Genomic DNA, 27,939 nt, shown 5'->3' on the forward strand with positions numbered 1-27,939 from the left:
TGAGAGGGGGAGAAGGAGATATGGGAGAGTTGTAATGTTTTGCATCACAGGTGGTTAATATTACTGCTGCTATTATTTATTAAATCACAATATGATTTCTAAGGTATACACAGTCACAACAGCGTCTGTAATTGCTGGGCATATCTGTGTGTGTGTGTGTGTGTGTGTGTGTGTGTGTGTGTGTGTGTGTGTGTGTGTGTGTGTGTGTGTGTGTGTGTGTGTGTGTGTGTGTGTGTGTGTGTGTAAGTGAGAGGGGGAGAAGGAGATATGGGAGAGTTGTAATGTTTTGCATCACAGGTGGTTAATATTACTGCTGCTATTATTTATTAAATCACAATATGATTTCTAAGGTATACACAGTCACAACAGCGTCTGTAATTGCTGGGCATATCTGTGTGTGTGTGTGTGTGTGTGTGTGTGTGTGTGTGTGTGTGTGTGTGTGTGTGTGTGTGTGTGTGTGCTTGCATGCATCTTAGTTTCTGTATGGGAGTTAGACTTCTCTCTATCATATGTCTGTGTGTATATACATACTTAAATGACTGTGTGTGTGTGTGTGTGTGTGTGTGTGTGTGTGTGTGTGTGTGTGTGTGTGTGTGTGTGTATGTGTGTGTGTGTGTGTGTGTGTGTGTGTGTGTGTGTGTGTGTGTGTGTGTTTATAGGGAAATAATGGACATTTCAGGAGTTGAGAGGATATCCACTTCCCACATCATCCCCAGGGAGTTCGTTATTTTCTTGTAATGCTGACCCAGTTGGGCATTACTGCTTGTATATAACATTTCATCATGTTATGTAGTAAAAAACACTGATGAATTCACCAACCAAAAAGAAGATGCTGTTTCAAAATACCATAAAACGAACTCTTTATTCACGAACAAACAGATAAGCGCTTTCACGCACTCGAAGTGCGCTTCCTCAGATCTTCAGCGTGAAAGCGCTTATCTGTTTGTTCGTGAATAAAGAATTCGTTTTATGGTATTTTGAAACAGCATCTTCTTTTTGGTTGGTGAATTCATCAGTGTTTTTTACTACATATCATTTATTCATTTTGACTGGGGATTCCATTGGCATCATCCGGTATATCTCAACAATTTCATCATGTTAGCATTAATGTACTTGCTAGATGTTTGTTTCATTTACGCACACTGGTGATTTGTACCTATAAAATGTTTGATCGTGATTCTCACCACTGAATTTACCAGTGATCTTTGCTCCCACAGAAATCAATGATTTTATGTATCATTCTGCTTTTACTTTAGTGTCAAATCCTATTCCATGAGGGTTATGAGAAATTTTATGATAGTGAGTCATGGTAGCTGATGGGCTTATTAACACAGTTCACAGTAAAATTATCCACATGACATCTCCACACATGTCTTCATAAAGTGTGCTACGATATTATGTAGTTTTAACCCAAATATGTAATTTTTGAAAACAGCAATCAATTCAGAATATGGACTAGAACTGCACAATGGCGGTGTTATAATTCAAGAGACAGGCCCTGAAGTCAGGGCAATTTTTAAGAATACAAGAACATGCACACTGTACCTTGTAAAAGTTATGTATACATAAATAACACATGGATTCTAAAATTACAATATTTGTAAACCGTGTTTTCTGTCAATCCGTTTGTAAAGGGGTTTAACACCCCCAAACTCTGCGTAGTTCTTAAGAAGAGCAACAGCCTTTTACAAACAGTATTTCAGAAAATACAATTTTCAGAATGGCAACTATGAAATGTTTAGGGGGGGAGCAATATTTTAATTAGATCTGGGGTGAAATAAATAATTCCATATCATCACTGACCCTTTTCAGCTTGCTGGGAGACTGTAAATAGCAAGTTCGTATAAAAGGTGCAGTTAGATAATTCACAAAACACCATCCAATATTCTTAACAATTGTCAAGATGAGTTTACATACAACCGAGTCCAGAATTAATATCTATCATCTTCATGCAGAATTAATGACATATGACATCATTATGTATAATTAATGATATCTGCCATCATTATGCAGAATTAATGATATCTGACATCATTATGCAAAATTAACGATATCTGTCATTATACAGAATTAATGGCATCTGCCATCATTATATAGAATTAATGATATCTGCCATCATTATGTACAATTAATGATATCTGTCATCATTATGCAGAATTCATGACATCTGTCATCATTAGGCAGAATTAACGATATCTGCCAGTCACTTACCGTCTGCTCAGAGGTGACCTATACCTGACCTATAGGGTCATGTCAAACCCTGAACTAATGGACATGCTTCACCTCAAAAAAAACGAGATCCCTCAGAATCACTCGTTCTAGCGACTTGAACCTATGTACAATAATAAACAGGACATGCTGGAGGGATAGATTCCTGTCCCAGCGACTCCCCTCACTCTGGAATAGAATCCAAATCCATATTCGACAGAGCTCCCCTCTGACCCTCTCCAAGAGAAATCTTGATGAGTGGATGGGTAATCGTAAGTTCTACCCTGGGATCACTTCAGGAGCCCTATTGACAGAGGCCCAGGTTACTAATCTAATGGGGAGGTGAAAGCCATCACTCTTTGGCTAGGCTTATAAATGCCCATGAGCAGATAGCCTAGTACTTACCTATAAACCTATTATGCAAAATTAATGGCATCTGCCATCATTATGCAGAATTAATGACATCTATCATCATTATGTAGAACAAACGACACCTCTCATCATTAGGCAGAATTAACGATATCTGCCATCATTATGCAAAATTAATGGCATCTGTCTTCATTATGCAGAATTAATGACATCTGCCATTATTATGCTGAATTAACATCTGACATCATTATGCTGCATTAATGACATCTATCATCATTGTGCAGAATTAATGATATCTGTCATCATTATGCAGAATTAATGATATCTGTCATCATTATGCAGAATTAATGATATCTGCCATAATTAAGCAGAATTAATGACATCTGTCATCATTATGCAGAATTAATGATATCTGCCATCATTATGTAGAATTAATGATATCTGCCATCATTATGCAGAATTAATGATATCTGCCATCATTATATAGAATTAATGATATCTGCCATCATTATGTAGAATTAATGATATCTGCCATCATTATGCAGAATTAATTATATCTGCCATCATTATGCAGAATTAATGATATCTGCCATCATTATGTAGAACTAATGATGCCTGTCATCATTATGCAGAATTAACAATATCTGCCATCATTATGTAGAATTAATTATATCTGCCATAATTAAGCAGAATTAATGACATCTACCATCATTATGCAGAATTAATGATATCTGCCATCATTATGCAGAATTAATTACATCTGCCATCATTATGTAAAATTAATATCTGACATCATTATGCAGAATTAATGATATCTGTCATCATTATGCAGAATTAATGATATCTGCCATCATTATGTAGAATTAATGACATCTGCCATCATTATGCAGAATTAATGACATCTGTCATCATTATGTAGAATTAACGATATCTGTCATCATTATGTAGAATTAATGATATCTGCCATAATTAAGCAGAATTAATGACATATGTCATCATTATGCAGAATTAATGATATCTGTCATCATTATGCAGAATTAATGATATCTGCCATCATTATACAGAATTAACCATATCTGCCATCATTGTGCAGAATTAATGATATCTGTCATCATTATGCAGAATTAATGATTTCTGCCATCATTATACAGAATTAACAATATCTGCCATAACTATACAGAATTAATGACATCTGCCATCATTATGAGAATTAATGACATCTGCCATCATTATGCAGAATTAATGATTTATGTCATCATTATACAGAATTAATGATATCTACCATAACTATACAGAATTAATGACATCTGCCATCATTATACAGAATTAACAATATCTACCATAATTATGCTGAATTAAAGGCATTTGCCATCATTATGCTGAATTAATGACATCTGCCATCATTATGCAGAATTAACGATATCTGCCATCATTATGCAGAATTAATGATTTCTGTCATCATTATACAGAATTAACGATATCTACCATAACTATGCAGAATTAATGATATCTGCCATCATTATGAGAATTAATGACATCTGCCATCATTATGCAGAATTAATGACATCTGACATCACTATGCAGATTTAATGATATCTGCCATCATTATACAGAATTAATGATATATGTCATCATTATGCAGAATTAATGACATCTGCCATCATTATGCAGAATTAACGATATCTGCCATCATTATGCAAAATTAATATCTGCCATCATTATGCAGAATTAATGTCATCTGCCATCATTATGCAGAATTAATGACATCTGCCATCATTATGCACAATTAATGATATCTGTCATCATTATGCATAATTAATGACATCTGCCATCATTATACAGAATTAACGATATTTGCCATTATTATACAAAATAATATCTGCTATCATTATGCAGAATTAATGACATCTGCCATCATTATGCAGAATTAACGATATCTGCTATCATTATGCAGCATTAATGACATCTGCCATCATTTTGCAAAATTAATGACATCTGCCATCATTATATAGAATTAATGATATCTGCAATCATTATGCAGAATTAACGGGGTGTATATTACAACATCGAACTCACAGGAGTCCGAACGTTGTAATATCAAACCCAAATGTTTGAAATACGAAACTAGAGAAGCCACGGCACACTGATTTTTTTTCCAGGGAAAAAAAAATTGGTGGGCCATTTTCAGGGCTTTGCTATTTCCTCCACTGTGGTGCAATCTCGGAGTTGGTACATTTAGTTGAGGGGGCAAAGCCCCCCACATTAGTTTAAGTTTAAAGCGTAAGTTTTTTTTTTGTACCGGAACAGCGATTTTTTTTCCCTGGGAAAAAAATCGCTGTTCTGTGTTTTCATAATTCTTGGATTTTGAACTTCATTGTTCGATATTACATCGTTTGGACTCCTGTGACATCATTATACAGAATTGATATCTGCCATCATTATGCAGAATTAACGATATCTGACATAACTATGCAGAATTAATGATATCTGCTATCATTAAGCAGAATTAACTATATCTGACATCAGTCCCAACCTATGAACCTATAAGTATACAAAATTAACAATATCTGCCATCATTATGCAGAATTAACAATATCTGCCATCATTATGCAAAATTAATGACAACTGTCATCATTATGCAGAATTAACGATATCTGCCATCATTATACAAAGCAATATCTGCTATCATTATGCAGAATTAATGACATCTGCCATCATTTTGCAGAATTAACAATAGCTGCCATCATTATACAGAATTAACCATATCTGTCATTATTATGCAGAATTAATGATATCTGCCATCATTATGCAGAATTAACAATATCTGTCATCATTATGCAGAATTAATGATATCGGCCATCATTATGAGAATTAATAACATCTGCCATCATTATGCAGAATTAATGATGACATCCGCCATCATTATACAGAATTAACGATATCTACCATAACTATGCAGAATTAATATCTGTCATCATTATGAGAATTAATGACATCTGCCATCATTATACAGAATTAACTATATCTACCATAACTAATTCTGCATAGTTATGGTAGATATCGTTAATTCTGTATAAAGATGACAGAAATCATTAATTCTGCATAATGATGGCAGATATCGTTAATTCTGCATAATGATGGCAGATGTCATTAATTCAGCATAATGATGGCAAATGCCTTTAATTCTGCATAATTATGGTAGATATTGTTAATTCTGTATAATGATGGCAGATGTCATTAATTCTGTATAGTTATGGTAGATATGCTGAATTAATGACATCTGCCATCATTATGCAGAATTAACGATATCTGCCATCATTATGCAGAATTAATGATTTCTGTCATCATTATACAGAATTAACGATATCTACCATAACTATGCAGAATTAATGATATCTGCCATCATTATGAGAATTAATGACATCTGCCATCATTATGCAGAATTAATGACATCTGCTATCATTATGAGAATTAATGACATCTGCCATCATTATGCAGAATTAATGACATCTGCCATCATTATGCATAATTAATGATATCTGCCATCATTATGCAGAATTAATGATTTATGTCATCATTATACAGAATTAACGATATCTACCATAACTATGCAGAATTAATGATATATGTCATCATTATGAGATTAATGACATCTGCCATCATTATGCAGAATTAATGATTTCTGTCATCATTGTACAGAATTAACGATATCTGCCATCATTATACAGAATTAACGATATCTACCATAACTATGCAGAGTTAATGATATCTGTCATCATTATGCACTTCCATTTAATCTTTTAATTTGTGGAATATTTATACTTTTACAAAGTTTTTGTCTTTCAAGTTCATCCTTTAAGTATGTCATCTATGGAACCACTTTTCATAAAGCATGCCGCTCTTACAATATAATGTCAAGGTCCACTGTACCTGGATTGGTGGTAGCTCAGGTGGATGCAAACGATCTCAAGGCATTTACTGAAAATAAAAGAGGAATTTGTCTGGTTCTATTGCCAAATGTCCCATACCAGTAGAAATACTACCTGGGGTCACCCCTGAAAATTGACCACCATCCAAGTGGGACTTATTCAGTCAACAACAGTAAATCAATCAGTCAATCAATCAATCCTTACCAAAAATAGTTCCAAATAATGTCTGTGAGAGTGCTCATCAGACTGGAGCTGTGCTGGATTTCATGAGATTTGGTTCCTAATGTCAACTCTAAAGGTTTGATCCAGAAGAGTTTTTGATTTATTTAACTACAAAAGGTGTGAACCTGTGTTTATCCTGGTAAATGTTTCCTCACTACTTTGTCAGTTTTCAGAGTTTTGAATCTATATATCAATATGCCACTCATTGGTCCCTACCACAGGGACTTTGCCACTGACACAGTTTAGGTTTATTGTACATTAACTATGAAACCATCTTTCTGGATGAACTGCACATTTAAAAAATACTTGATGTGTGATGTTAGATCCAGTACTCTGAAACTCTGACTGAGATTATTGACAAACATATGAGTCTGTGTTAAATTTGGGAAATCCTTGCTTGAGTCTTTGTCATGTTTTCATATTTTGGGACACATTTTCAGTATGTCTTTTTTGAGGTTTAGACTAAAACTAAGGTGCTATTACTGTCTATTTTTGAGGCAATTAATTCTATAGTCAATCTGTTAAATGTCTTTCCAGTAGAAAGTTTATTTATTTATTCATTCATTCGTTCAGTATTTTGACTCATGAAGTAGAGTCAGAAGATGACTGTCATGAAAATCCTGTAAAAAAAGTATTCCAATATCAATAAACTTTTTGATTGTCATAAGACGATGCTGAGAAAGTTTCATACTTTCATGAGAACAACCGACTACTTCATTCTCTATCAAAAGATACACAATCTGGTATGCACTGGAGATTATTGTCATGTTTGTTGTTGTGCACAGCCTCATCTGTGGCCATACACTTTAAATCAGTATTGATACAGTCTATCTTCACTGCAAGTCAGTATTTGTCCGACAATAGCTTGTTTTTGAAAAAATAACAGAGTTTTTAAGTCAAATATCAGTTATGAAATGACCTCCTGACTAGCATTAATTGCTTTGACTTTCAGTATCTTCGCAATGACTCCACTTTTGGTACCATACCTGCTGCCTGCCGTTCCATCCAAAGATGATGTCATCCTGATGGCTGTGTGTCGAATGAGCCAAATGTGTACTTAACTTCAACTGATGAGGTAATGGGATGTTAAAAGAATGGAATAAGTCCACTGAAGGGAAAAAACACAAACATATTAACTGAGTTTAGATGTTTCAAAAATACCAAAGAATACTATCAATCACCAATGGTCAAAGCAATCCAAAACATATTTTCAGAAGAGTACATTCTACATATGGCTTTTAGCTCAATGTCACTTTTTAATAACAATAATAACCTATAACCCAGTTATTATTCTGTAGATCAGACAATTTAAAGGTGAGAACATCCAAAAGCCACACCTCGCCAAATCTTCTTCAACAAATATCAAGCACTGAGCTTATTGTTGTAGCATAAAGCCTAACTGTTATAGAAAAAATGTAATTGCTTATTAGTTTTTATAGTGGGGTGGAATTAGCAATGTCTTTTGTTGAAGACTCTTTATATTTCAACAGTGTGAATTATTACTGTTTAATGAACCAACAAAAAGTAACGTAGAATTCCTCATCTCCTTATTTATTCAAATGTTTTATATGTATTTATATATATATATATATATATATATATATATATATATATATGTATATATATATATATATATATATGTTTGTATGCACGCACACATGCACACACACACACACACACACACACACGTCTCTCTCTATACACACACACGCACACAAACACATGCACACTCACATACACACACACGCCTCCCTATACACACACACGCACACACACACACACACAATCACACTCACACACACACACACACACACACACACACACACACGTCTCTCTCTATATACACACACACGTCTCTCTATATACACACACACACACACACACACACACACACACACACACAAACACACACACGTCTCTCTCTATATACACATATACACACACACACACACACACACACACACACATCTCTCTCTATACACACACACACACACACACATACACGTCTCTCTCTATACACACACACACACACACACACACACACACACACACACACACACACACACACACACATATTACATTCATTGCAATAGAATTATAGAGTATCTTGTTGGTGATCAGCTGTCATCTTGTCCACAAAAATAAATCATTCTGCTCTCTAGAAAGAAAAAGTGGGAACTGCCTTAATCATTTTGGTAAAATTATAAAAGAAAACATATTTATTAGCTGGCTTGTAAAAAGGCAAGCATGTGATGAAGATTCCAGCCATTCACCTTCTGAAACTATCTTTCTTGCCAGAGGGATAGCAAGTGTAAGGACTTAAATATGGGGGACAGCCCTCCTTAGCAGGACACCAGCAGAGTGAGTGGACCAGTAAACATTCATTTAGAGATGGAAGCAATCAGAAAGTAAAACATCCCATGAAAGAAGCAGTAGAAGGAGATCAGATGTTCAATAGGGCATAAGTAGGAATGTGCATGCAGTCTGTATATGTCAGTGCACTGTTATAGGGCACAAGCAGGAATGTCTATGCAGTCTGTATATGTTAGTGCACTGTTACAGGGCATAAGCAGGAATGTGCATGCAGTCTGTATATGTCAGTGCACTGTTATAGGGCATAAGCAGGAATGTGCATGCAGTCTGTATATGTCAGTGCACTGTTATAGGGCACAAGCAGGAATGTCCATGCAGTCCATAGATGTCAGTGCACTGTTATAGGGTATAAGCAGGAATGTGCATGCAGTCTGTATATGTTAGTGCACTGTTATAGGGCATAAGCAGGAATGTGCATGCAGTCTGTATATGTCAGTGCACTGTTATAGGGCACAAGCAGGAATGTCCATGCAGTCCATAGATGTCAGTGCACTGTTATAGGGTATAAGCAGGAATGTGCATGCAGTCTGTATATGTTAGTGCACTGTTATAGGGCATAAGCAGGAATGTGCATGCAGTCTGTATATGTCAGTGCACTGTTATAGGGCACAAGCAGGAATGTCCATGCAGTCCATAGATGTTGGTGCACTGTTACAGGGCATAAGCCGGAATGTGTATGCAGTCTGTATATGTCAGTGCACTGTTATAGGGCACAAGCAGGAATATGTATGCAGTCCGTATATGTCAGTGCACTGTTATAGGGCATAAGCAGGAATGTGTATGCAGTCCATAGATGTCAGTGCACTGTTACAGGGCACAAGCAGGAATGTGTATGCAGTCCATAGATGTCAGTGCACTGTTATAGGGCATAAGCAGGAATGTGTATGCAGTCTGTATATGTCAGTGCACTGTTAGAGGGCACAAGCAGGAATGTCCATGCAGTCCATCGATGTCAGTGCACTCTTATAGGGCACAAGCAGGAATGTGTATGCAGTCTATATATGTCAGTGCACTGTTATAGGGCACAAGCAGGAATGTGCATGCAGTCTGTATATGTCAGTGCACTGTTATAGGGCACAAGCAGGAATGTGCATGCAGTCTGTATATGTCAGTGCACTGTTATAGGGCACAAGCAGGAATGTCCATGCAGTCCATAGATGTCGGTGCACTGTTATAGGGCACAAGCAGTAATATGTATGCAGTCTGTATATGTCAGTGCACTGTTATAGGGCATAAGCAGGAATGTGTATGCAGTCCATAGATGTCAGTGCACTGTTATAGGGCATAAGCAGGAATGTGCATGCAGTCTGTATATGTCAGTGCACTGTTATAAGGCACAAGCAGGAATGTCCATGTAGTCTGTATATGTCGGTGCACTGTTATAGGGCATAAGCAGGAATGTTCATGCAGTCTGTATATGTCAGTGCACTGTTATAGGGCACAAGCAGGAATGTGCATGCAGTCTGTATATGTCAGTGCACTGTTACAGGGCATAAGCAGGAATGTTCATGCAGTCTGTATATGTCAGTGCACTGTTATAGGGCACAAGCAGGTATGTGTATGCAGTCCATAGATGTCAGTGCACTGTTATAGGGCATAAGCAGGAATGTGCATGCAGTCTGTATATGTCAGTGCACTGTTATAGGGCACAAGCAGGAATGTCCATGTAGTCTGTATATGTCGGTGCACTGTTATAGGGCACAAGCAGGAATGTGTATGCAGTCCATAGATGTCAGTGCACTGTTATAGGGCACAAGCAGGACTGTCCATGCAATCCACAGATGTCAGTGCACTCTTATAGGGCACAAGCAGGAATGTGCATGCAGTCTGTATATGTCAGTGCACTGTTATAGGGCATAAGCAGGAATGTGCATGCAGTCTGTATATGTCAGTGCACTGTTATAGGGCATAAGCAGGAATGTGCATGCAGTCTGTATATGTCAGTGCACTGTTATAGGGTATAAGCAGGAATGTGTATGCAGTCTGTATATGTCAGTGCACTGTTATAGGGCACAAGCAGGAATGTGTATGCAGTCCATAGATGTCAGTGCACTGTTATAGGGCATAAGCAAGAATGTCCATGCAGTCTGTATATGTCAGTGCACTGTTTTAGGGCACAAGCAGGAATGTGTATGCAGTCTGTATATGTTAGTGCACTGTTATAGGGCATAAGCAGGAATGTGTATGCAGTCCATAGATGTCAGTGCACTGTTACAGGGCATAAGCAGGAATGTTCATGCAGTCTGTATATGTCAGTGCACTGTTATAGGGCACAAGCAGGAATGTCCATGCAGTCTGTATATGTCAGTGCACTGTTATAGGGCACAAGCAGGAATGTCCATGCAGTCTGTATATGTCAGGGCACTGTTACAGGGCACAAGCAGGAATGTGCATGCAGTCTGTATATGTCAGTGCACTGTTATAGGGCACAAGCAGGAATGTCCATGCAGTCTGTATATGTCAGTGCACTGTTATAGGGCACAAGCAGGAATGTGCATGCAGTCTGTATATGTCGGTGCACTGTTATGGGGCACAAGCAGGAATGTGCATTTAGTCTGTTTATGTCAGTGCACTGTTATAAGGGCACAAGCAGGACTGTCCATCCAATCCACAGATGTCAGTGCACTGTTATAGGGTATAAGCAGGAATGTGTATGCAGTCTGTATATGTCAGTGCGCTGTTATAGGGCACAAGCAGGAATGTGTATGCAGTCTGTATATGTCAGTGCACTGTTATAGGGCACAAGCAGGAATGTCCATGCAGTCTGTATATGTCAATGCACTGTTACAGGGCACAAGCAGGAATGTCCATGCAGTCTGTATATGTCAGTGCACTGTTATAGGGCACAAGCAGGAATGTGCATTTAGTCTGTTTATGTCAGTGCACTGTTATAGGGCACAAGCAGGAATGTCCATGCAATCCACAGATGTCAGTGCACTGTTACAGGGTATAAGCAGGAATGTGCATGCAGTCTGTATATGTTAGTGCAGTGTTATAGGGCACAAGCAGGAATGTGCATTTAGTCTGTATATGTCAGTGCACTGTTATAGGGCACAAGCAGGACTGTCCAGGCAATCCACAGATGTCAGTGCACTGTTATAGGGTATAAGCAGGAATGTGTATGCAGTCTGTATATGTCAGTGTACTGTTATAGGGCACAAGCAGGAATGTGTATGCAGTCCATAGATGTCAGTGCACTGTTATAGGGCATAAGCAGGAATGTGCATGCAGTCTGTATATGTCAGTGCACTGTTATAGGGCATAAGCAGGAATGTGCATGCAGTCTGTATATGTCAGTGCACTGTTATAGGGCATAAGTAGGAATGTGCATGCAGTCTGTATATGTCAGTGCACTGTTATAGGGCATAAGTAGGAATGTGTATGCAGTCTGTATATGTCAGGGCACTGTTATAGGGCATAAGTAGGAATGTGCATGCAGTCTGTATATGTCAGTGCACTGTTATAGGGCATAAGTAGGAATGTGTATGCAGTCTGTATATGTCAGGGCACTGTTATAGGGCATAAGTAGGAATGTGCATGCAGTCTGTATATGTCAGTGCACTGTTATAGGGCATAAGTAGGAATGTGCATGCAGTCTGTATATGTCAGTGCACTGTTATAGGGCACAAGCTGGAATGTGTATGCAGTCCATAGATGTCAGTGCACTGTTATAGGGCATAAGCAGGAATGTGCATGCAGTCTGTATATGTCAGTGCACTGTTATAGGGCACAAGCAGGAATGTCCATGTAGTCTGTATATGTCGGTGCACTGTTATAAGGCACAAGCAGGAATGTGTATGCAGTCCATAGATGTCAGTGCACTGTTATAGGGCACAAGCAGGACTGTCCATGCAATCCACAGATGTCAGTGCACTCTTATAGGGCACAAGCAGGAATGTGCATGCAGTCTGTATATGTCAGTGCACTGTTATAGGGCATAAGCAGGAATGTGCATGCAGTCTGTATATGTCAGTGCACTGTTGTAGGGCATAAGCAGGAATGTGCATGCAGTCTGTATATGTCAGTGCACTGTTATAGGGTATAAGCAGGAATGTGTATGCAGTCTGTATATGTCAGTGCACTGTTATAGGGCACAAGCAGGAATGTGTATGCAGTCCATAGATGTCAGTGCACTGTTATAGGGCATAAGCAGGAATGTCCATGCAGTCTGTATATGTCAGTGCACTGTTATAGGGCACAAGCAGGAATGTGTATGCAGTCTGTATATGTTAGTGCACTGTTATAGGGCATAAGCAGGAATGTGTATGCAGTCCATAGATGTCAGTGCACTGTTACAGGGCATAAGCAGGAATGTTCATGCAGTCTGTATATGTCAGTGCACTGTTCTAGGGCACAAGCAGGAATGTCCATGCAGTCTGTATATGTCAGTGCACTGTTATAGGGCACAAGCAGGAATGTCCATGCAGTCTGTATATGTCAGGGCACTGTTACAGGGCACAAGCAGGAATGTGCATGCAGTCTGTATATGTCAGTGCACTGTTATAGGGCACAAGCAGGAATGTGCATTTAGTCTGTTTATGTCAGTGCACTGTTATAGGGCACAAGCAGGACTGTCCATGCAATCCACAGATGTCAGTGCACTGTTATAGGGTATAAGCAGGAATGTGTATGCAGTCTGTATATGTCAGTGCGCTGTTATAGGGCACAAGCAGGAATGTGTATGCAGTCTGTATATGTCAGTGCACTGTTATAGGGCACAAGCAGGAATGTCCATGCAGTCTGTATATGTCAGTGCACTGTTAGAGGGCACAAGCAGGAATGTCCATGCAGTCTGTATATGTCAGTGCACTGTTATAGGGCACAAGCAGGAATGTGCATTTAGTCTGTTTATGTCAGTGCACTGTTATAGGGCACAAGCAGGAATGTCCATGCAATCCACAGATGTCAGTGCACTGTTACAGGGTATAAGCAGGAATGTGCATGCAGTCTGTATATGTCAGTGCACTGTTATAGGGCACAAGCAGGACTGTCCATGCAATCCACAGATGTCAGTGCACTGTTATAGGGTATAAGCAGGAATGTGTATGCAGTCTGTATATGTCAGTGTACTGTTATAGGGCACAAGCAGGAATGTGTATGCAGTCCATAGATGTCAGTGCACTGTTATAGGGAATAAGCAGGAATGTGCATGCAGTCTGTATATATCAGTGCACTGTTATAGGGCATAAGCAGGAATGTGCATGCAGTCTGTATATGTCAGTGCACTGTTATAGGGCATAAGTAGGAATGTGCATGCAGTCTGTATATGTCAGTGCACTGTTATAGGGCATAAGTAGGAATGTGTATGCAGTCTGTATATGTCAGGGCACTGTTATAGGGCATAAGTAGGAATGTGCATGCAGTCTGTATATGTCAGTGCACTGTTATAGGGCATAAGTAGGAATGTGCATGCAGTCTGTATATGTCAGTGCACTGTTATAGGGCATAAGCAGGAATGTGCATTTAGTCTGTATATGTCAGTGCACTGTTATAGGGCACAAGCAGGAATGTGTATGCAGTCCATAGATGTCAGTGCACTGTTATAGGGCATAAGCAGGAATGTGTATGCAGTCTGTATATGTCAGTGCACTGTTATAGGGCACAAGCAGGAATGTCCATGCAGTCTGTATATGTCAGTGCACTGTTATAGGGTATAAGCAGGAATGTGTATGCAGTCTGTATATGTCAGTGCACTGTTATAGGGCACAAGCAGGAATGTGCATTTAGTCTGTATATGTCAGTGCACTGTTATAGGGCACAAGCAGGAATGTCCATGCAATCCACAGATGTCAGTGCACTGTTACAGGGCATAAGCAGGAATGTTCATGCAGTCTGTATATGTCAGTGCACTGTTACAGGGCATAAGCAGGAATGTTCATGCAGTCTGTATATGTCAGTGCACTGTTATAGGGTATAAGCAGGAATGTGCATGCAGTCTGTATATGTCAGTGCACTGTTATAGGGCACAAGCAGGAATGTGCATTTAGTCTGTATATGTCAGTGCACTGTTACAGGGCATAAGCAGGAATGTTCATGCAGTCTGTATATGTCAGTGCACTGTTATAGGGCACAAGCAGGAATGTGCATTTAGTCTGTATATGTCAGTGCACTGTTACAGGGCATAAGCAGGAATGTCCATGCAGTCTGTATATGTCAGTGCACTGTTACAGGGCATAAGCAGGAATGTGTATGCAGTCTGTATATGTCAGGGCACTGTTATAGGGCACAAGCAGGAATGTGCATGCAGTCTGTATATGTCAGTGCACTGTTATAGGGCACAAGCAGGAATGTGTATGCAGTCCATAGATGTCAGTGCACTGTTACAGGGCACAAGCAGGAATGTGCATGCAGTCTGTATATGTCAGTGCACTGTTATAGGGCATAAGCAGGAATGTGTATGCAGTCTGTATATGTCAGTGCACTGTTATAGGGCACAAGCAGGAATGTCCATGCAGTCTGTATATGTCAGTGCACTGTTATAGGGCACAAGCAGGAATGTGTATGCAGTCTGTATATGTCAGTGCACTGTTATAGGGCACAAGCAGGAATGTGCATTTAGTCTGTATATGTCAGTGCACTGTTATAGGGCACAAGCAGGAATGTCCATGCAATCCACAGATGTCAGTGCACTGTTACAGGGCATAAGCAGGAATGTTCATGCAGTCTGTATATGTCAGTGCACTGTTACAGGGCATAAGCAGGAATGTTCATGCAGTCTGTACATGTCAGTGCACTGTTATAGGGCACAAGCAGAAATGTGCATTTAGTCTGTATATGTCAGTGCACTGTTATAGGGTATAAGCAGGAATGTGCATGCAGTCTGTATATGTCAGTGCACTGTTATAGGGCACAAGCAGGAATGTGCATTTAGTCTGTATATGTCAGTGCACTGTTACAGGGCATAAGCAGGAATGTCCATGCAGTCTGTATATGTCAGTGCACTGTTACAGGGCACAAGCAGGAATGTGTATGCAGTCTGTATATGTCAGGGCACTGTTATAGGGCACAAGCAGGAATGTGCATGCAGTCTGTATATGTCAGTGCACTGTTATAGTGCAACAAGCAGGAATGTGTATGCAGTCCATAGATGTCAGTGCACTGTTACAGGGCACAAGCAGGAATGTGCATGCAGTCTGTATATGTCAGTGCACTGTTATAGGGCATAAGCAGGAATGTGTATGCAGTCTGTATATGTCAGTGCACTGTTATAGGGCACAAGCAGGAATGTGCATGCAGTCTGTATATGTTAGTGCACTGTTATAGGGCATAAGCAGGAATGTGTATGCAGTCTGTATATGTCAGTGCACTGTTATAGGGCACAAGCAGGAATGTGCATGCAGTCTGCATATGTTAGTGCACTGTTATAGGGCACAAGCAGGAATGTCCATGCAGTCTGTATATGTTAGTGCACTGTTACAGGGCACAAGCAGGAATGTCCATGCAGTCTGTATATGTTAGTGCACTGTTATAGGGCATAAGCAGGAATGTGTATGCAGTCTGTATATGTCAGTGCACTGTTATAGGGCATAAGCAGGAATGTGCATGCAGTCTGTATATGTTAGTGCACTGTTATAGGGTACAAGCAGGAATGTGTATGCAGTCTGTATATGTCAGTGCACTGTCATAGGGCATAAGCAGGAATGTGCATGCAGTCTGTATATGTTAGTGCACTGTTACAGGGCACAAGCAGGAATGTGCATGCAGTCTGTATATGTTAGTGCACTGTTATAGGGCACAAGCAGGAATGTGTATGCAGTCTGTATATGTCGGTGCACTGTTATAGGGCACAAGCAGGAATGTGCATGCAGTCTGTATATGTCAGTGCACTGTTACAGGGCACAAGCAGGAATTTCCATGCAGTCTGTATATGTTAGTGCACTGTTATAGGGCATAAGCAGGAATGTGCATGCAGTCTGTATATGTCAGTGCACTGTTACAGGGCACAAGCAGGAATGTCCATGCAGTCTGTATATGTCAGTGCACTGTTATAGGGCACAAGCAGGAATGTCCATGCAGTCTGTATATGTCAGTGCACTGTTATAGGGTATAAGCAGGAATGTGTATGCAGTCTGTATATGTCAGTGCACTGTTATAGGGCACAAGCAGGAATGTGCATGCAGTCGGTATATGTCAGTGCACTGTTACAGGGCACAAGCAGGAATGTCCATGCAGTCTGTATATGTCAGTGCACTGTTACAGGGCACAAGCAGGAATGTCCATGCAGTCTGTATATGTCAGTGCACTGTTATAGGGCACAAGCAGGAATGTGCATGCAGTCTGTATATGTCAGTGCACTGTTATAGGGCACAAGCAGGAATGTGCATGCAGTCTGTATATGCCAGTGCACTGTTACAGGGCACAAGCAGGAATGTCCATGCAGTCTGTATATGTCAGTGCACTGTTATAGGGCACAAGCAGGAATGTGCATGCAGTCTGTATATGTTAGTGCACTGTTATAGGGCATAAGCAGGAATGTGTATGCAGTCTGTATATGTCAGTGCACTGTTATAGGGCACAAGCAGGAATGTGCATGCAGTCTGTATATGTTAGTGCACTGTTATAGGGCACAAGCAGGAATGTGTATGCAGTCTGTATATGTCAGTGCACTGTTATAGGGCACAAGCAGGAATGTCCATGCAGTCTGTATATGTCAGTGCACTGTTATAGGGTATAAGCAGGAATGTGTATGCAGTCTGTATATGTCAGTGCACTGTTATAGGGCACAAGCAGGAATGTGCATGCAGTCTGTATATGTTAGTGCACTCTGCTATACCTCATAGCTGATGAAGAGGTAAACAATGTGTCAAATAAGTAAAGGCCATGGATTGTGCTCTGCAATGTTTCTGGTCATCTGTACTCGTAAAAGGAGAGCAGAAGCTGTAGTCATGCCTCTGAAGCTGAACAGTCTGAAAAAAATGGTCCTAGACTTCATTACCTTTGGGAATGACACCTAAGACAAACATTAGAAAGATAAATGGCAACATAATATGGAAATAGTAAAAAGACATCATCAAAATATGTTTACTTGCCAAATAAATAAATCACTGGTTTCACCAGATACATCTCTCTGTCATTTTTTTTTTAATTCGGACCTGTGGGCATATGAATATTAATGGATTTTTCTAAGGTCACACATCATATTATCTGTCAGTTAACTGAAATCAAACTAATGTTTCTAGATTCCCAATTTAACAGCTTAACTTCTGGTTCTGTAGTGATTCTTTAATATGACTGTTACCAACATGGATATAGGAATACAATTAAATAAAGTGTCACAGGAAAGGTCTCATGCTGAAAATGTAAGATCTTTCCTTAAACCAGGGACAACGCTAGCGGAGACTTCCTGTCCAGATTATAGGCATCCCAAAGAATGACCTTGCCTTAAGGACAGGGGGCTCGTCTTTTTCTTCTTGTTTTTGGCCAAATATGCATCAAAATCTAAATTTTACTTTGAAAGCATTTTAAGAATCTGTGCTCTAGCATTCTACACGTATTACTGAACCTTATAAGGGGAAAAACAGTTTGGAGTTATTTGGTAAAAATGTGAAGCATGTGAAATTACAATTAAAACAGAACTGAAAAGTATTACTACCTAAAGCTTAATGTAGAAGTTCTGCTTAAAACCATCTCTTTCTGTCATGTGAGTGATAAGATGAGTCAGCTGCTTTGGGCAAGAAATTCAAATAAATCACCAGATGGAAAAAAGAAGGAAACATTTTCTGTTATTTGAAAGTTTGATGTTCCCTATCAGCTTTAACCATCTGCTTAGTTAAAAGGAAGTTATCTATTAAGACCTTTGGGTTTAAGTGCAATTCAGTTTACTTAACATGTAGAGCAACATTTCAGCACCTAAATTCTATTATTCTACCATCTATCCACAGTTAAACAATATACAATAAAAATGTACATAAAATGAAAAGGTGGGAATACTGGAATGACAGTCTAAACCCATGCATATATCTAGCAATAATATTATCCTGTGATGCCTGTGACATGGTGTGGGTCTGGTCTGACATTAAACACACTGACGACTACCATTCTTTGCATAAGAATGCTGTACGTTTCCCTTGTACAGTTAGCTGGGTGGTTGATACCAGTATTGGCATGTAGCAGGAAATATGGCCAGAGAATCAAACAATCATGCCTGAATTTTAACACACTTACTGGCATGCTCTTGTAGGTATCAGCAGGTACCCCCCCCAAAGGAGGAAGGGAGGTAGTATGTAGCAGAAAGCCTGCATCTTTCTCCCTTCAGCCCATGTCACTGCCATGTAAGTGCCTCAGAGTCAGAGAAACAGAATCTACAATGCAAATGGGCCATGTGGCCATTTTCACCCTTCCAGTACCCACCCTTAGGCCTCTTACTCCAAGGAGCAACAGACCAGTCATACCGGGGCAGATTTATACATACCCATCCAACTGTCTAATTTCTCCTTAAAAGAATACAGTGTGTCACACTGCTTGATCTGCAGAGAAAGTTTGTTCCACAGAATGGGTAGTCACAGCTGCATGAAAAATCTGTCTCTCCACTGTGATCTGTTTATTTGCTGAAGCAGGTTCAGACCTCTGGTTCTACTATTCAATGACCGTTTGGTTGGAGAAAAAATAAGAGGTCTTGGACTGCTGGATCCCTAATGGGTCATAAGGTGAGAAAAATGTCACACCTAAGGTGTCTGTAGAACACTGAGTACAGGAACAAGACCTTCACTGTCTTTTCGTAGCTCAGGTGCTTTAGTCCCATGATCTTTTTTCTCAGGAATCTTTGAGGTCTCTCTAACTGCTTGATATCTTTAGTAAGGTACATTTCAAAAGGACCATTGTACTCTATCATGGGTCTGATCAGTGCAGAATACAAAAGGGGCAGGATCCCAATATAAGAAAAATTTTAGGGAGGCTGTTGCTATGACTTTTATGCTGCCAGAGGAAATATCATAAAGTTTGGAAGGAACCACAGTAAATTACAGATGGAATGAAAACTATCTAAGCAAAAAAACTCAAAATAAGCCAGTTATTGATATATATACAAAATGATACATGAAAATCCAAAAAGAAATCTAGAGTTGCACCTTTAAGTTCATGGCTTCCAAACAGCTTTGGAAAAAGGCCCATGTAAGTTCCCATAAACTTGGTCTCCTTGCCGTCCCATAACATATTGTGATTCAGGATGTGTGTTCTGTTAAATTTCTGGTACACAGAGGTAGACGTAAGCTGTTTAGGAACTCGTGTTAACTGTAAGAAAATGAAAAGAATAACGTTAGATAAAATGTTATTTTAGTTGCACTTGTCCCCTACATCAGTGTTGACACCTGTTTACTCTCCTGCTGCCTCCGAGAAACACAGGATGGAATTCATGAAAACTGAATTCAGTATATTCAGTTCACATCGCAGCCTGCGCTTCATGGTATGGATTCAGCAGAGACATCATCACACAGAATCGTCTGTCTAGGCAATAAATTCATCAATACATCACCCTTATGACATAGCCCTTACATCACACTTATGACATAAGCACTTACATCACCCTTATGACATAGCACTTACATCACCCTTATGACATAGCACTTACATGACCCTTATGACATAAGCACTTACTTGTGCTTTGGTTTCTAAATGGTTCTGCAAACTGAAACACCAAGCAAGGACTGCAAAGAGTAAAGCTACATTATCAGTACATCTCTAAATATAAAGAACATCTAAGCTCATGTCTTGGGTCTCTACTCTGCAAGATTACATAAGGAAATGCACAATGTCTAGAGTTAACCAGTCCACCTGCCTTACCTGGAAATTACACGGCTTTAATTATTGTCTAGGATCCTTTATTACCTTTTACATAAACTGCTCACTGTCCAAGGATACTCCTGCAACCTCTCATAAACTGCCCATTACCCAAGATTAAATAATCAAAACTCATCATTATTCAGAAATGTGCACACTGATTGTAAATGTTGAATCAACATGTCCACTGTTAATGTAACATTACCCACAGGAGTTAAGTTCAGATGCTGTAAGTAACACTCCAAGGATCCACAAGAGGTTCGCACACCTGCATGGTATGGTTTTCAGTTTTATTTCACATGTTGGAAGACTTCTGTTTTATATAGCATGAATACAGTAATTGTCAAATACCGCCCAAGTGACTTTTTGTGCAGTCTGTGCATCCAAAATGAACAAAATGACAGATCCTTTCTGATCCACAGACAGCATAAAAAGCAACAGTAAAAGGGTAATTAAACTGCATTTTAACAATGTACTGTGGAACCATCAGCCGACACATGCTACAAATGTGTACATCAGTCAGATGCCTGCTACGGAAACAAGAGATGTAAAAAGATCAAATCCCTTCAAGGAATCATACTTTTAAAAAAGTGCTTTTTTTAAATAATGGTATGTGTAATAGCAATAATGCATGTGTGTGTGTCGGTAATGCTGTACTTATTCATGGTTTGCTCCATGCTCATGATTAAGCCATGCTGACCATGGTTAATGCTGTACTTATTCATGCTTTGCTCCATGCTCATGATTAAGCCATGCTGACCATGGTTAATGCTGTACTTATTCATGCTTTGCTCCATGCTCATGATTAAGCCATGCTGACCATGGTTAATGCTGTACTTATTCATGCTTTGCTCCATGCTCATGATTAAGCCATGCTGACCATGGTTAATGCTGTACTTATTCATGCTTTGCTCCATGCTCATGATTAAGCCATGCTGACCATGGTTAATGCTGTACTTATTCATGCTTTGCTCCATGCTCATGATTAAGCCATGCTGACCATGGTTAATGCTGTACTTATTCATGCTTTGCTCCATGCTCATGATTAAGCCATGCTGACCATGGTTAATGCTGTACTTATTCATGCTTTGCTCCATGCTCATGATTAAGCCATGCTGACCATGGTTAATGCTGTACTTATTCATGCTTTGCTCCATGCTCATGATACTTATTCATGCTTTGCTCCATGCTCATGATACTTATTCATGCTTTGCTCCATGCTCATGATACTTATTCATGGTTTGCTCCATGCTCATGATACTTATTCATGGTTTGCTCCATGCTCATGATACTTATTCATGGTTTGCTCCATGCTCATGATACTTATTCATGCTTTGCTCCATGCTCATGATACTTATTCATGGTTTGCTCCATGCTCATGATTAAGCCATGCTGACCATGGTTAAATCCAGCATTACTCACACCCAGCTATGGACTATTGCTAAAATATACCCATAATGCAGCTGCCATAAGTCTGTTACTCATTGTGCAGTGGAAACTTTGTTACTCCCTCACCTAGTGCTGCAATAGCGGCTCTATGCTGGGTTACCCTGAAATATCACACATGTGCCGGGCATACCAAAGCAATTCAGTCATATAATACATCAGCACATTTAGCTTGTACTCTGCATGCTGTGGGATTGGTGGGGTGCTGGAAGGATGGCACAACTCGCTGACAGACAACGCAAACCAAAGTTCTTTGTGGCAAGTACTCAGGGTTCAGACTCTGGGGAAACACCTGGAGATACTGCAGTCTGCTTCTTCTCACGAACAGCATTAGTGAATATGCTGAATTTATATTATATGCAGAGAGGAGCCCCGAAGCACCTACACTACACTGCACAACACCCCTTATCTACTGTAATATTATGGGATACACTGACTGAAGCACCATGGGACCCTTTTACGAATAAGGGGCAGAGGCAGTTTAGTGTTAGGAGGATCATCAGCTTTCTGCCATGTCATACATTATTAAATAGTGCAGGTAAGAGTCAATCCCTTACACTGAAGGGCACTGGATCACCGTGCTAGTGCAGTGGTCTTTGTGAACTATAATCTCACACCACAAGCAAAATAAAATGGTGCAGTGACCATTGTGAACTATATTCTCACACCACAAACACTGCAAAATGGTGCAGTGGCCATTGTGAACTATATTCTCACACCACAAGCACTATAAAATGATGCAATGACCATTGTGAACTATACTCTCACACCACAAGCATTTTAAAATGGTGCAGTGACCATTGTGAACTATACTCTCACACCACAAGCACTATAAAATGGTGCAGTGACCATTGTAAACTATACTCTCAAACCACAAGCACTATAAAATGGTGCAGTGACCATTGTGAACTATACTCTCACACCACAGGCACTATAAAATTGGCACAGTGACCATTGTGAAGTATACTCTCACACCACAGGCACTATAAAATGGTGCAGTGACCATTGTGAACTATATTCTCACATCACAAACATTGTAAAATGGTGCAGTGACCATTGTGAATTATACTCTCACACCACAAGCACTATAAAATGGTGCAGTGACCATTGTGAACTATACTCTCACACCATAAGCACTATAAAATGGTACAGTGACCATTGTGAACTATACTCTCACACTACAAGCACTATACAATGGCACAGTGACCATTGTGAACTATACTCTCACACCACAGGCACTATAAAATGGTGCAGTGACCATTGTGAACTATACTCTCACACCACAGGCAGTATGAAATGGTGCAGTGACCATTGTGAACTATACTCTCACACCACAAGCACTATAAAATGGTGCAGTGACCATTGTGAACTATACTCTCACACCACAAACATTATAAAATGGTGCAGTGACCATTGTGAATTATACTCTCACACCACAAGCACTATAAAATGGTGCAGTGACCGTTGTGAACTATACTCTCACACCACAAGCACTATAAAATGGTGCAGTGACCATTGTGAACTATACTCTCACACCACAGGCACTATAAAATGGCACAGTGACCATTGTGAAGTATACTTTCACACCACAGGCACTATAAAATGGTGCAGTGACCATTGCAAACTATACTCTCACACCACAGGCACTATAAAATGGCACAAATTGAAGCAACAAATGATGCATCTGTTCTTTAGCTACACCTTTGTTTTACCTGTTAAGTTAATTTACTTATGCTTCTCACCCACATCTGCCTAGTTGCAGTGTGATCTCATGATCCTACTGTGCCATTACTTCATAAAATAGAAACTAAAACAAGTTAAACATAAGGAATATCTCTCAAACAAGCAAAGCCATAAACAAACATTACAACTTCACTTAATAACTGTGACTTCTACCAAACAAAAATACCAGTTACAACACACATTCTGTTGATAAGGAAACATGCATCTTCTGAAGGAGAATATCGAAGCATAATGCCTCAAACTCTACAGCTATGAAGTACCAGCATTTATTACCCTTTTTAAGGAAATAACATTTTCTGATGCCTACTCTCAGCTCAAGGACATTGCCCTTTTTTATCTTCTCCTCACTAAGCCTGACAGTTATTAGCCATATCATGACCTGATGAGCCACTTCATTCCCCATGGGTGAAACGCAGTTATGGGAGGTCATCACCAAAGCAGGTATCTTGGTGTTTTATTTAGGCCTTTCCTCATTGCCTGGGCTGAAGCCTAACTTGCATGAAACTCCCACAGTGCTGTTCACTTCCACACACCGATCAGACTGTATCAGTTATATGAATGCATAGATTGGTGGGAATGACTTGGCAGGAAGCTGTCCCACTCCTCATGTAGCAGTCTGGCACAAGTGGAACTCCCACAGTTCAACACCAATGACTCATAATAATTTTCATATTAAAGTCAAAACACAGCGAATGTACACATGCACAACTTGGTTAGAGCACAGACTGAATACCATGCAGCTGTTGGCATATACACGCACACACAGATAAAACAAATGGAAATGGTACAGCGGTATTACACCAGACAAATTAGACTAGTTAAAGACATGCACTACAAACACAGACTTGAAACCTTGTTGGTACACTCAATAAATTATAGATTAATAAGATGTGATCTAATCTTAATTTACAGCTATGTACATAACCTACTATTTGCAGAAATATGGATACTGAAATTATTAAACATTTTACTGAGACACATAATAAAGGTGAATTTGTGGTTAGTCCAAAAAGTTTTAGTAGAGCAAAAAATTGTTCTTTAAATTTTAGAGCTAATTAGGAAGGTTAACAGTCTGACTGCTTTTAGGAGAGGCCTAGACAAGTAGTTGGGAGACAGAGTTTACAATCAATTTAAATACTGTTTTACTTACTTTGTTGTAATCACTTATACATACTTTAGATTATTGGTTGTCTGCAATTAGCTATTTGTGATATTGTGAAGTTTTTCTCCCTGGGCCTCCACTGAAAAAGGGCTTTTGTTCAGTTGGATACGCCCAGTCAACAAATGTCAAATAAATAAATAAATAAGATTTATGTTTGGCATTAAGCTTTTAGAAGGCTTATCATAAGGCTTAAAGCTTGTAATTCAGATATGTTAGAACGCTGACTGAAATAAATTTCTCTGCCATTACTGTTGTATGCAGCAACATGTGGTGCCATTGTGTCTTGTTCATGTAGGAGGCTGGGGTCTCTCTCAACCCCCAGGATGGATGAGACAGAGGCAAAAAAGTTACTCCAACTGTCTATAGCCAGATCCTCCGTTGCCTGGTCGTTTGGGTCATAATCAGGGATTTATTATTTTAGCACTCAGCCTATCAAGGTTTCCAGGCATCCTAATCATTTTAACAAAAAAACAGTAACATGTTATCACTGTTACAATGCATAACCCTAAATTATTTATCCATGGAAAGCAAAAGCATATATTTCCAAATGACTTATCCATATTAATAAAACTACATGCCTTTAAATACTGTCTTTAGCAGGAAGTTCATTACTTTCCATGGAAACGGGAACTGAGGATCAAAGCCTCATAACATATATCAAGACTAACCCATTGTTCTGTGTAACTAAACTCCTTATCATATACAGTAATCAGTTCAGGAGCAATAATCCAAAACGGGTTTTATTATGTTTCTGTTAATGGCAGTTCGCATCTCTAGCTATTATAGAATCTATAAAAGTTCTCTGCCACTCTTTCACAAAATATATTACTACTGAATTTTCCTACATAATTTCATTTACAGCTACATTTTTCTGTTGGAGTTTGGCATAATAGTCAAGGTGTTTACCTTACAGACACAAAGTGTAGGGTTTGATTCTCACATGGGGCCTTGTTGGCTAGGCTTAAAATGGCCCACAAAGGCAATTAGTTTAGTACTTGTTTATAAACCCTATAAACATCTGATTAGAAAGCATGATATGTTTCTTCTAACTTCTGCAAGAGCTCATAGACTCAAAGGGCTACATAGTGATATTCAGCCAGACCATAAGGGAAGGAAACTTATTGGGGTTTATTAGGGGTTCAGTTACACATGGAGTCTGAAAGACATGTAGGCCTCTTATGCGATCAGAAGTTGTGACTGCAGGAAAGCAGCTTTAAGGCAAAAATACTACAAAACAATCTGGAAATAAAATTCACATAGAAGACCATTATACATTTTAAAAAGCACCAACCTGTGGAAATGTATGAGAGAGACCAAAGACCTCTGAATATCCAAACTCCATCACAGCTATGGTGGAAGACAGCTGGAACTCATGCTGCTGAAGTCGAGTTAATAACTTGCTTTCTATTTTGTTTGTGAAATAGTTCACCTAAAGCATAAACAGAAGAAAGAAAACTAAATCTTAAGGAGCTTCTTTTGAAGACAAAAATTTTGCACAGTTTAATACCGACTGCTGTCTTCTCCTCATGCCTCTTCTTATTCGTGTACATAAAATAGCACAGTAACGTTAATTTTAACATTCATATTAATAATTACGTTAATTATAAGATTCATATTAATAATAATGTTAATTATAACATTCATATTAATAATAACGTTAATTATAACAGTAATATTAATAATAACATTAATTATAACATTAATATTAATAATTAAGTTAATTATAACATTCATATTAATAATGGTAATTATAACAGTAATATTAATAATGTTAATTATAACATTAATATTAACAATAATGTTAATTATAACATTAATAATAATAATAACATTAATTATAACATTAATATTAATAACAACAGCACAGTAACGTTAATTATAACATTAATATTAATTATAACGTTAATTATAACATTAATATTAATAATAACAGCACTGTAACATTAATTATAACATTAATATTAATAATAACGTTAATTATAATATTAATATTAATAATAACATTAATTATAACATTAATATTCATAACAATGTTAATTATAACACTAATAGTAATAATAACATTAATTATAACATCAATATTAATAATAGCACAGTAATGTTAACTATAACATTAATATTATTAATAATGTTAATTGTAACATTACCATTAATAATAGCACAGTAACGTTAATTATAACATTAATATTAATAATAATGTTAATTATAACATTAATATTAATAACAGCACAGTAACATTAATTATAACATTAATATTAATAAAAATGTTAATTATAACATTAATATTAATAATAATGTGAATTATAACATTAATATTAATAATAAGGTTAATTATAACATTAATATTAATAATAATAGCACATCAGTATTTTTTGGGAAAACTTAGCAAGGATTAGAAAGGTCCCCCAGGTCATTAGCCTAGTAACAATCTATGAAATCTATGAATTTATGAATCTATAACAACTGTGCAATATAAAATATCCAACTATCAGGTCTATGACAACCCATGGTGGTAAGGTAATATCTATGACATCCCATGGTAGTAAGGTAATGTCTGACATCCCATGGTAGTAAGGTAATGTCTATGACATCCCATGGTAGTAAAGTAATGTCTATGACATACCCTAGTAGTAAGGTAATATCTATGACATCCCATGGGAGTAAGGTAATGTCTATGACATCCCATGGTAGTAAGGTAATGTCTATGACATC

The 27,939-nt window shown here is 38.4% G+C and overlaps 1 protein-coding gene across 1 annotated transcript in view; it reads right to left on the reverse strand.

Moving 5' to 3' along the window:
• Nucleotides 1-7,297: 7,297 nt before the first annotated feature.
• The window catches only part of LOC122816124, a 446,542-nt gene continuing 425,900 nt past the window's right edge, over nucleotides 7,298-27,939 (reverse strand). The window contains exons 11-14 of the mRNA XM_044088883.1: nucleotides 26,519-26,656; nucleotides 20,168-20,330; nucleotides 7,715-7,836; nucleotides 7,298-7,519 (exon numbers count right to left, since the gene is read on the reverse strand). Coding sequence (XP_043944818.1) covers nucleotides 7,298-7,519; nucleotides 7,715-7,836; nucleotides 20,168-20,330; nucleotides 26,519-26,656 — 645 coding nt within the window. The remainder of the gene's footprint in view (nucleotides 7,520-7,714; nucleotides 7,837-20,167; nucleotides 20,331-26,518; nucleotides 26,657-27,939) is intronic.

This window comes from Protopterus annectens, chromosome 12.part0 (genome assembly GCF_019279795.1).
Source record: "Protopterus annectens isolate FY-2018-M chromosome 12.part0, PAN1.0, whole genome shotgun sequence".
NCBI lineage: Eukaryota > Metazoa > Chordata > Ceratodontiformes > Protopteridae > Protopterus > Protopterus annectens.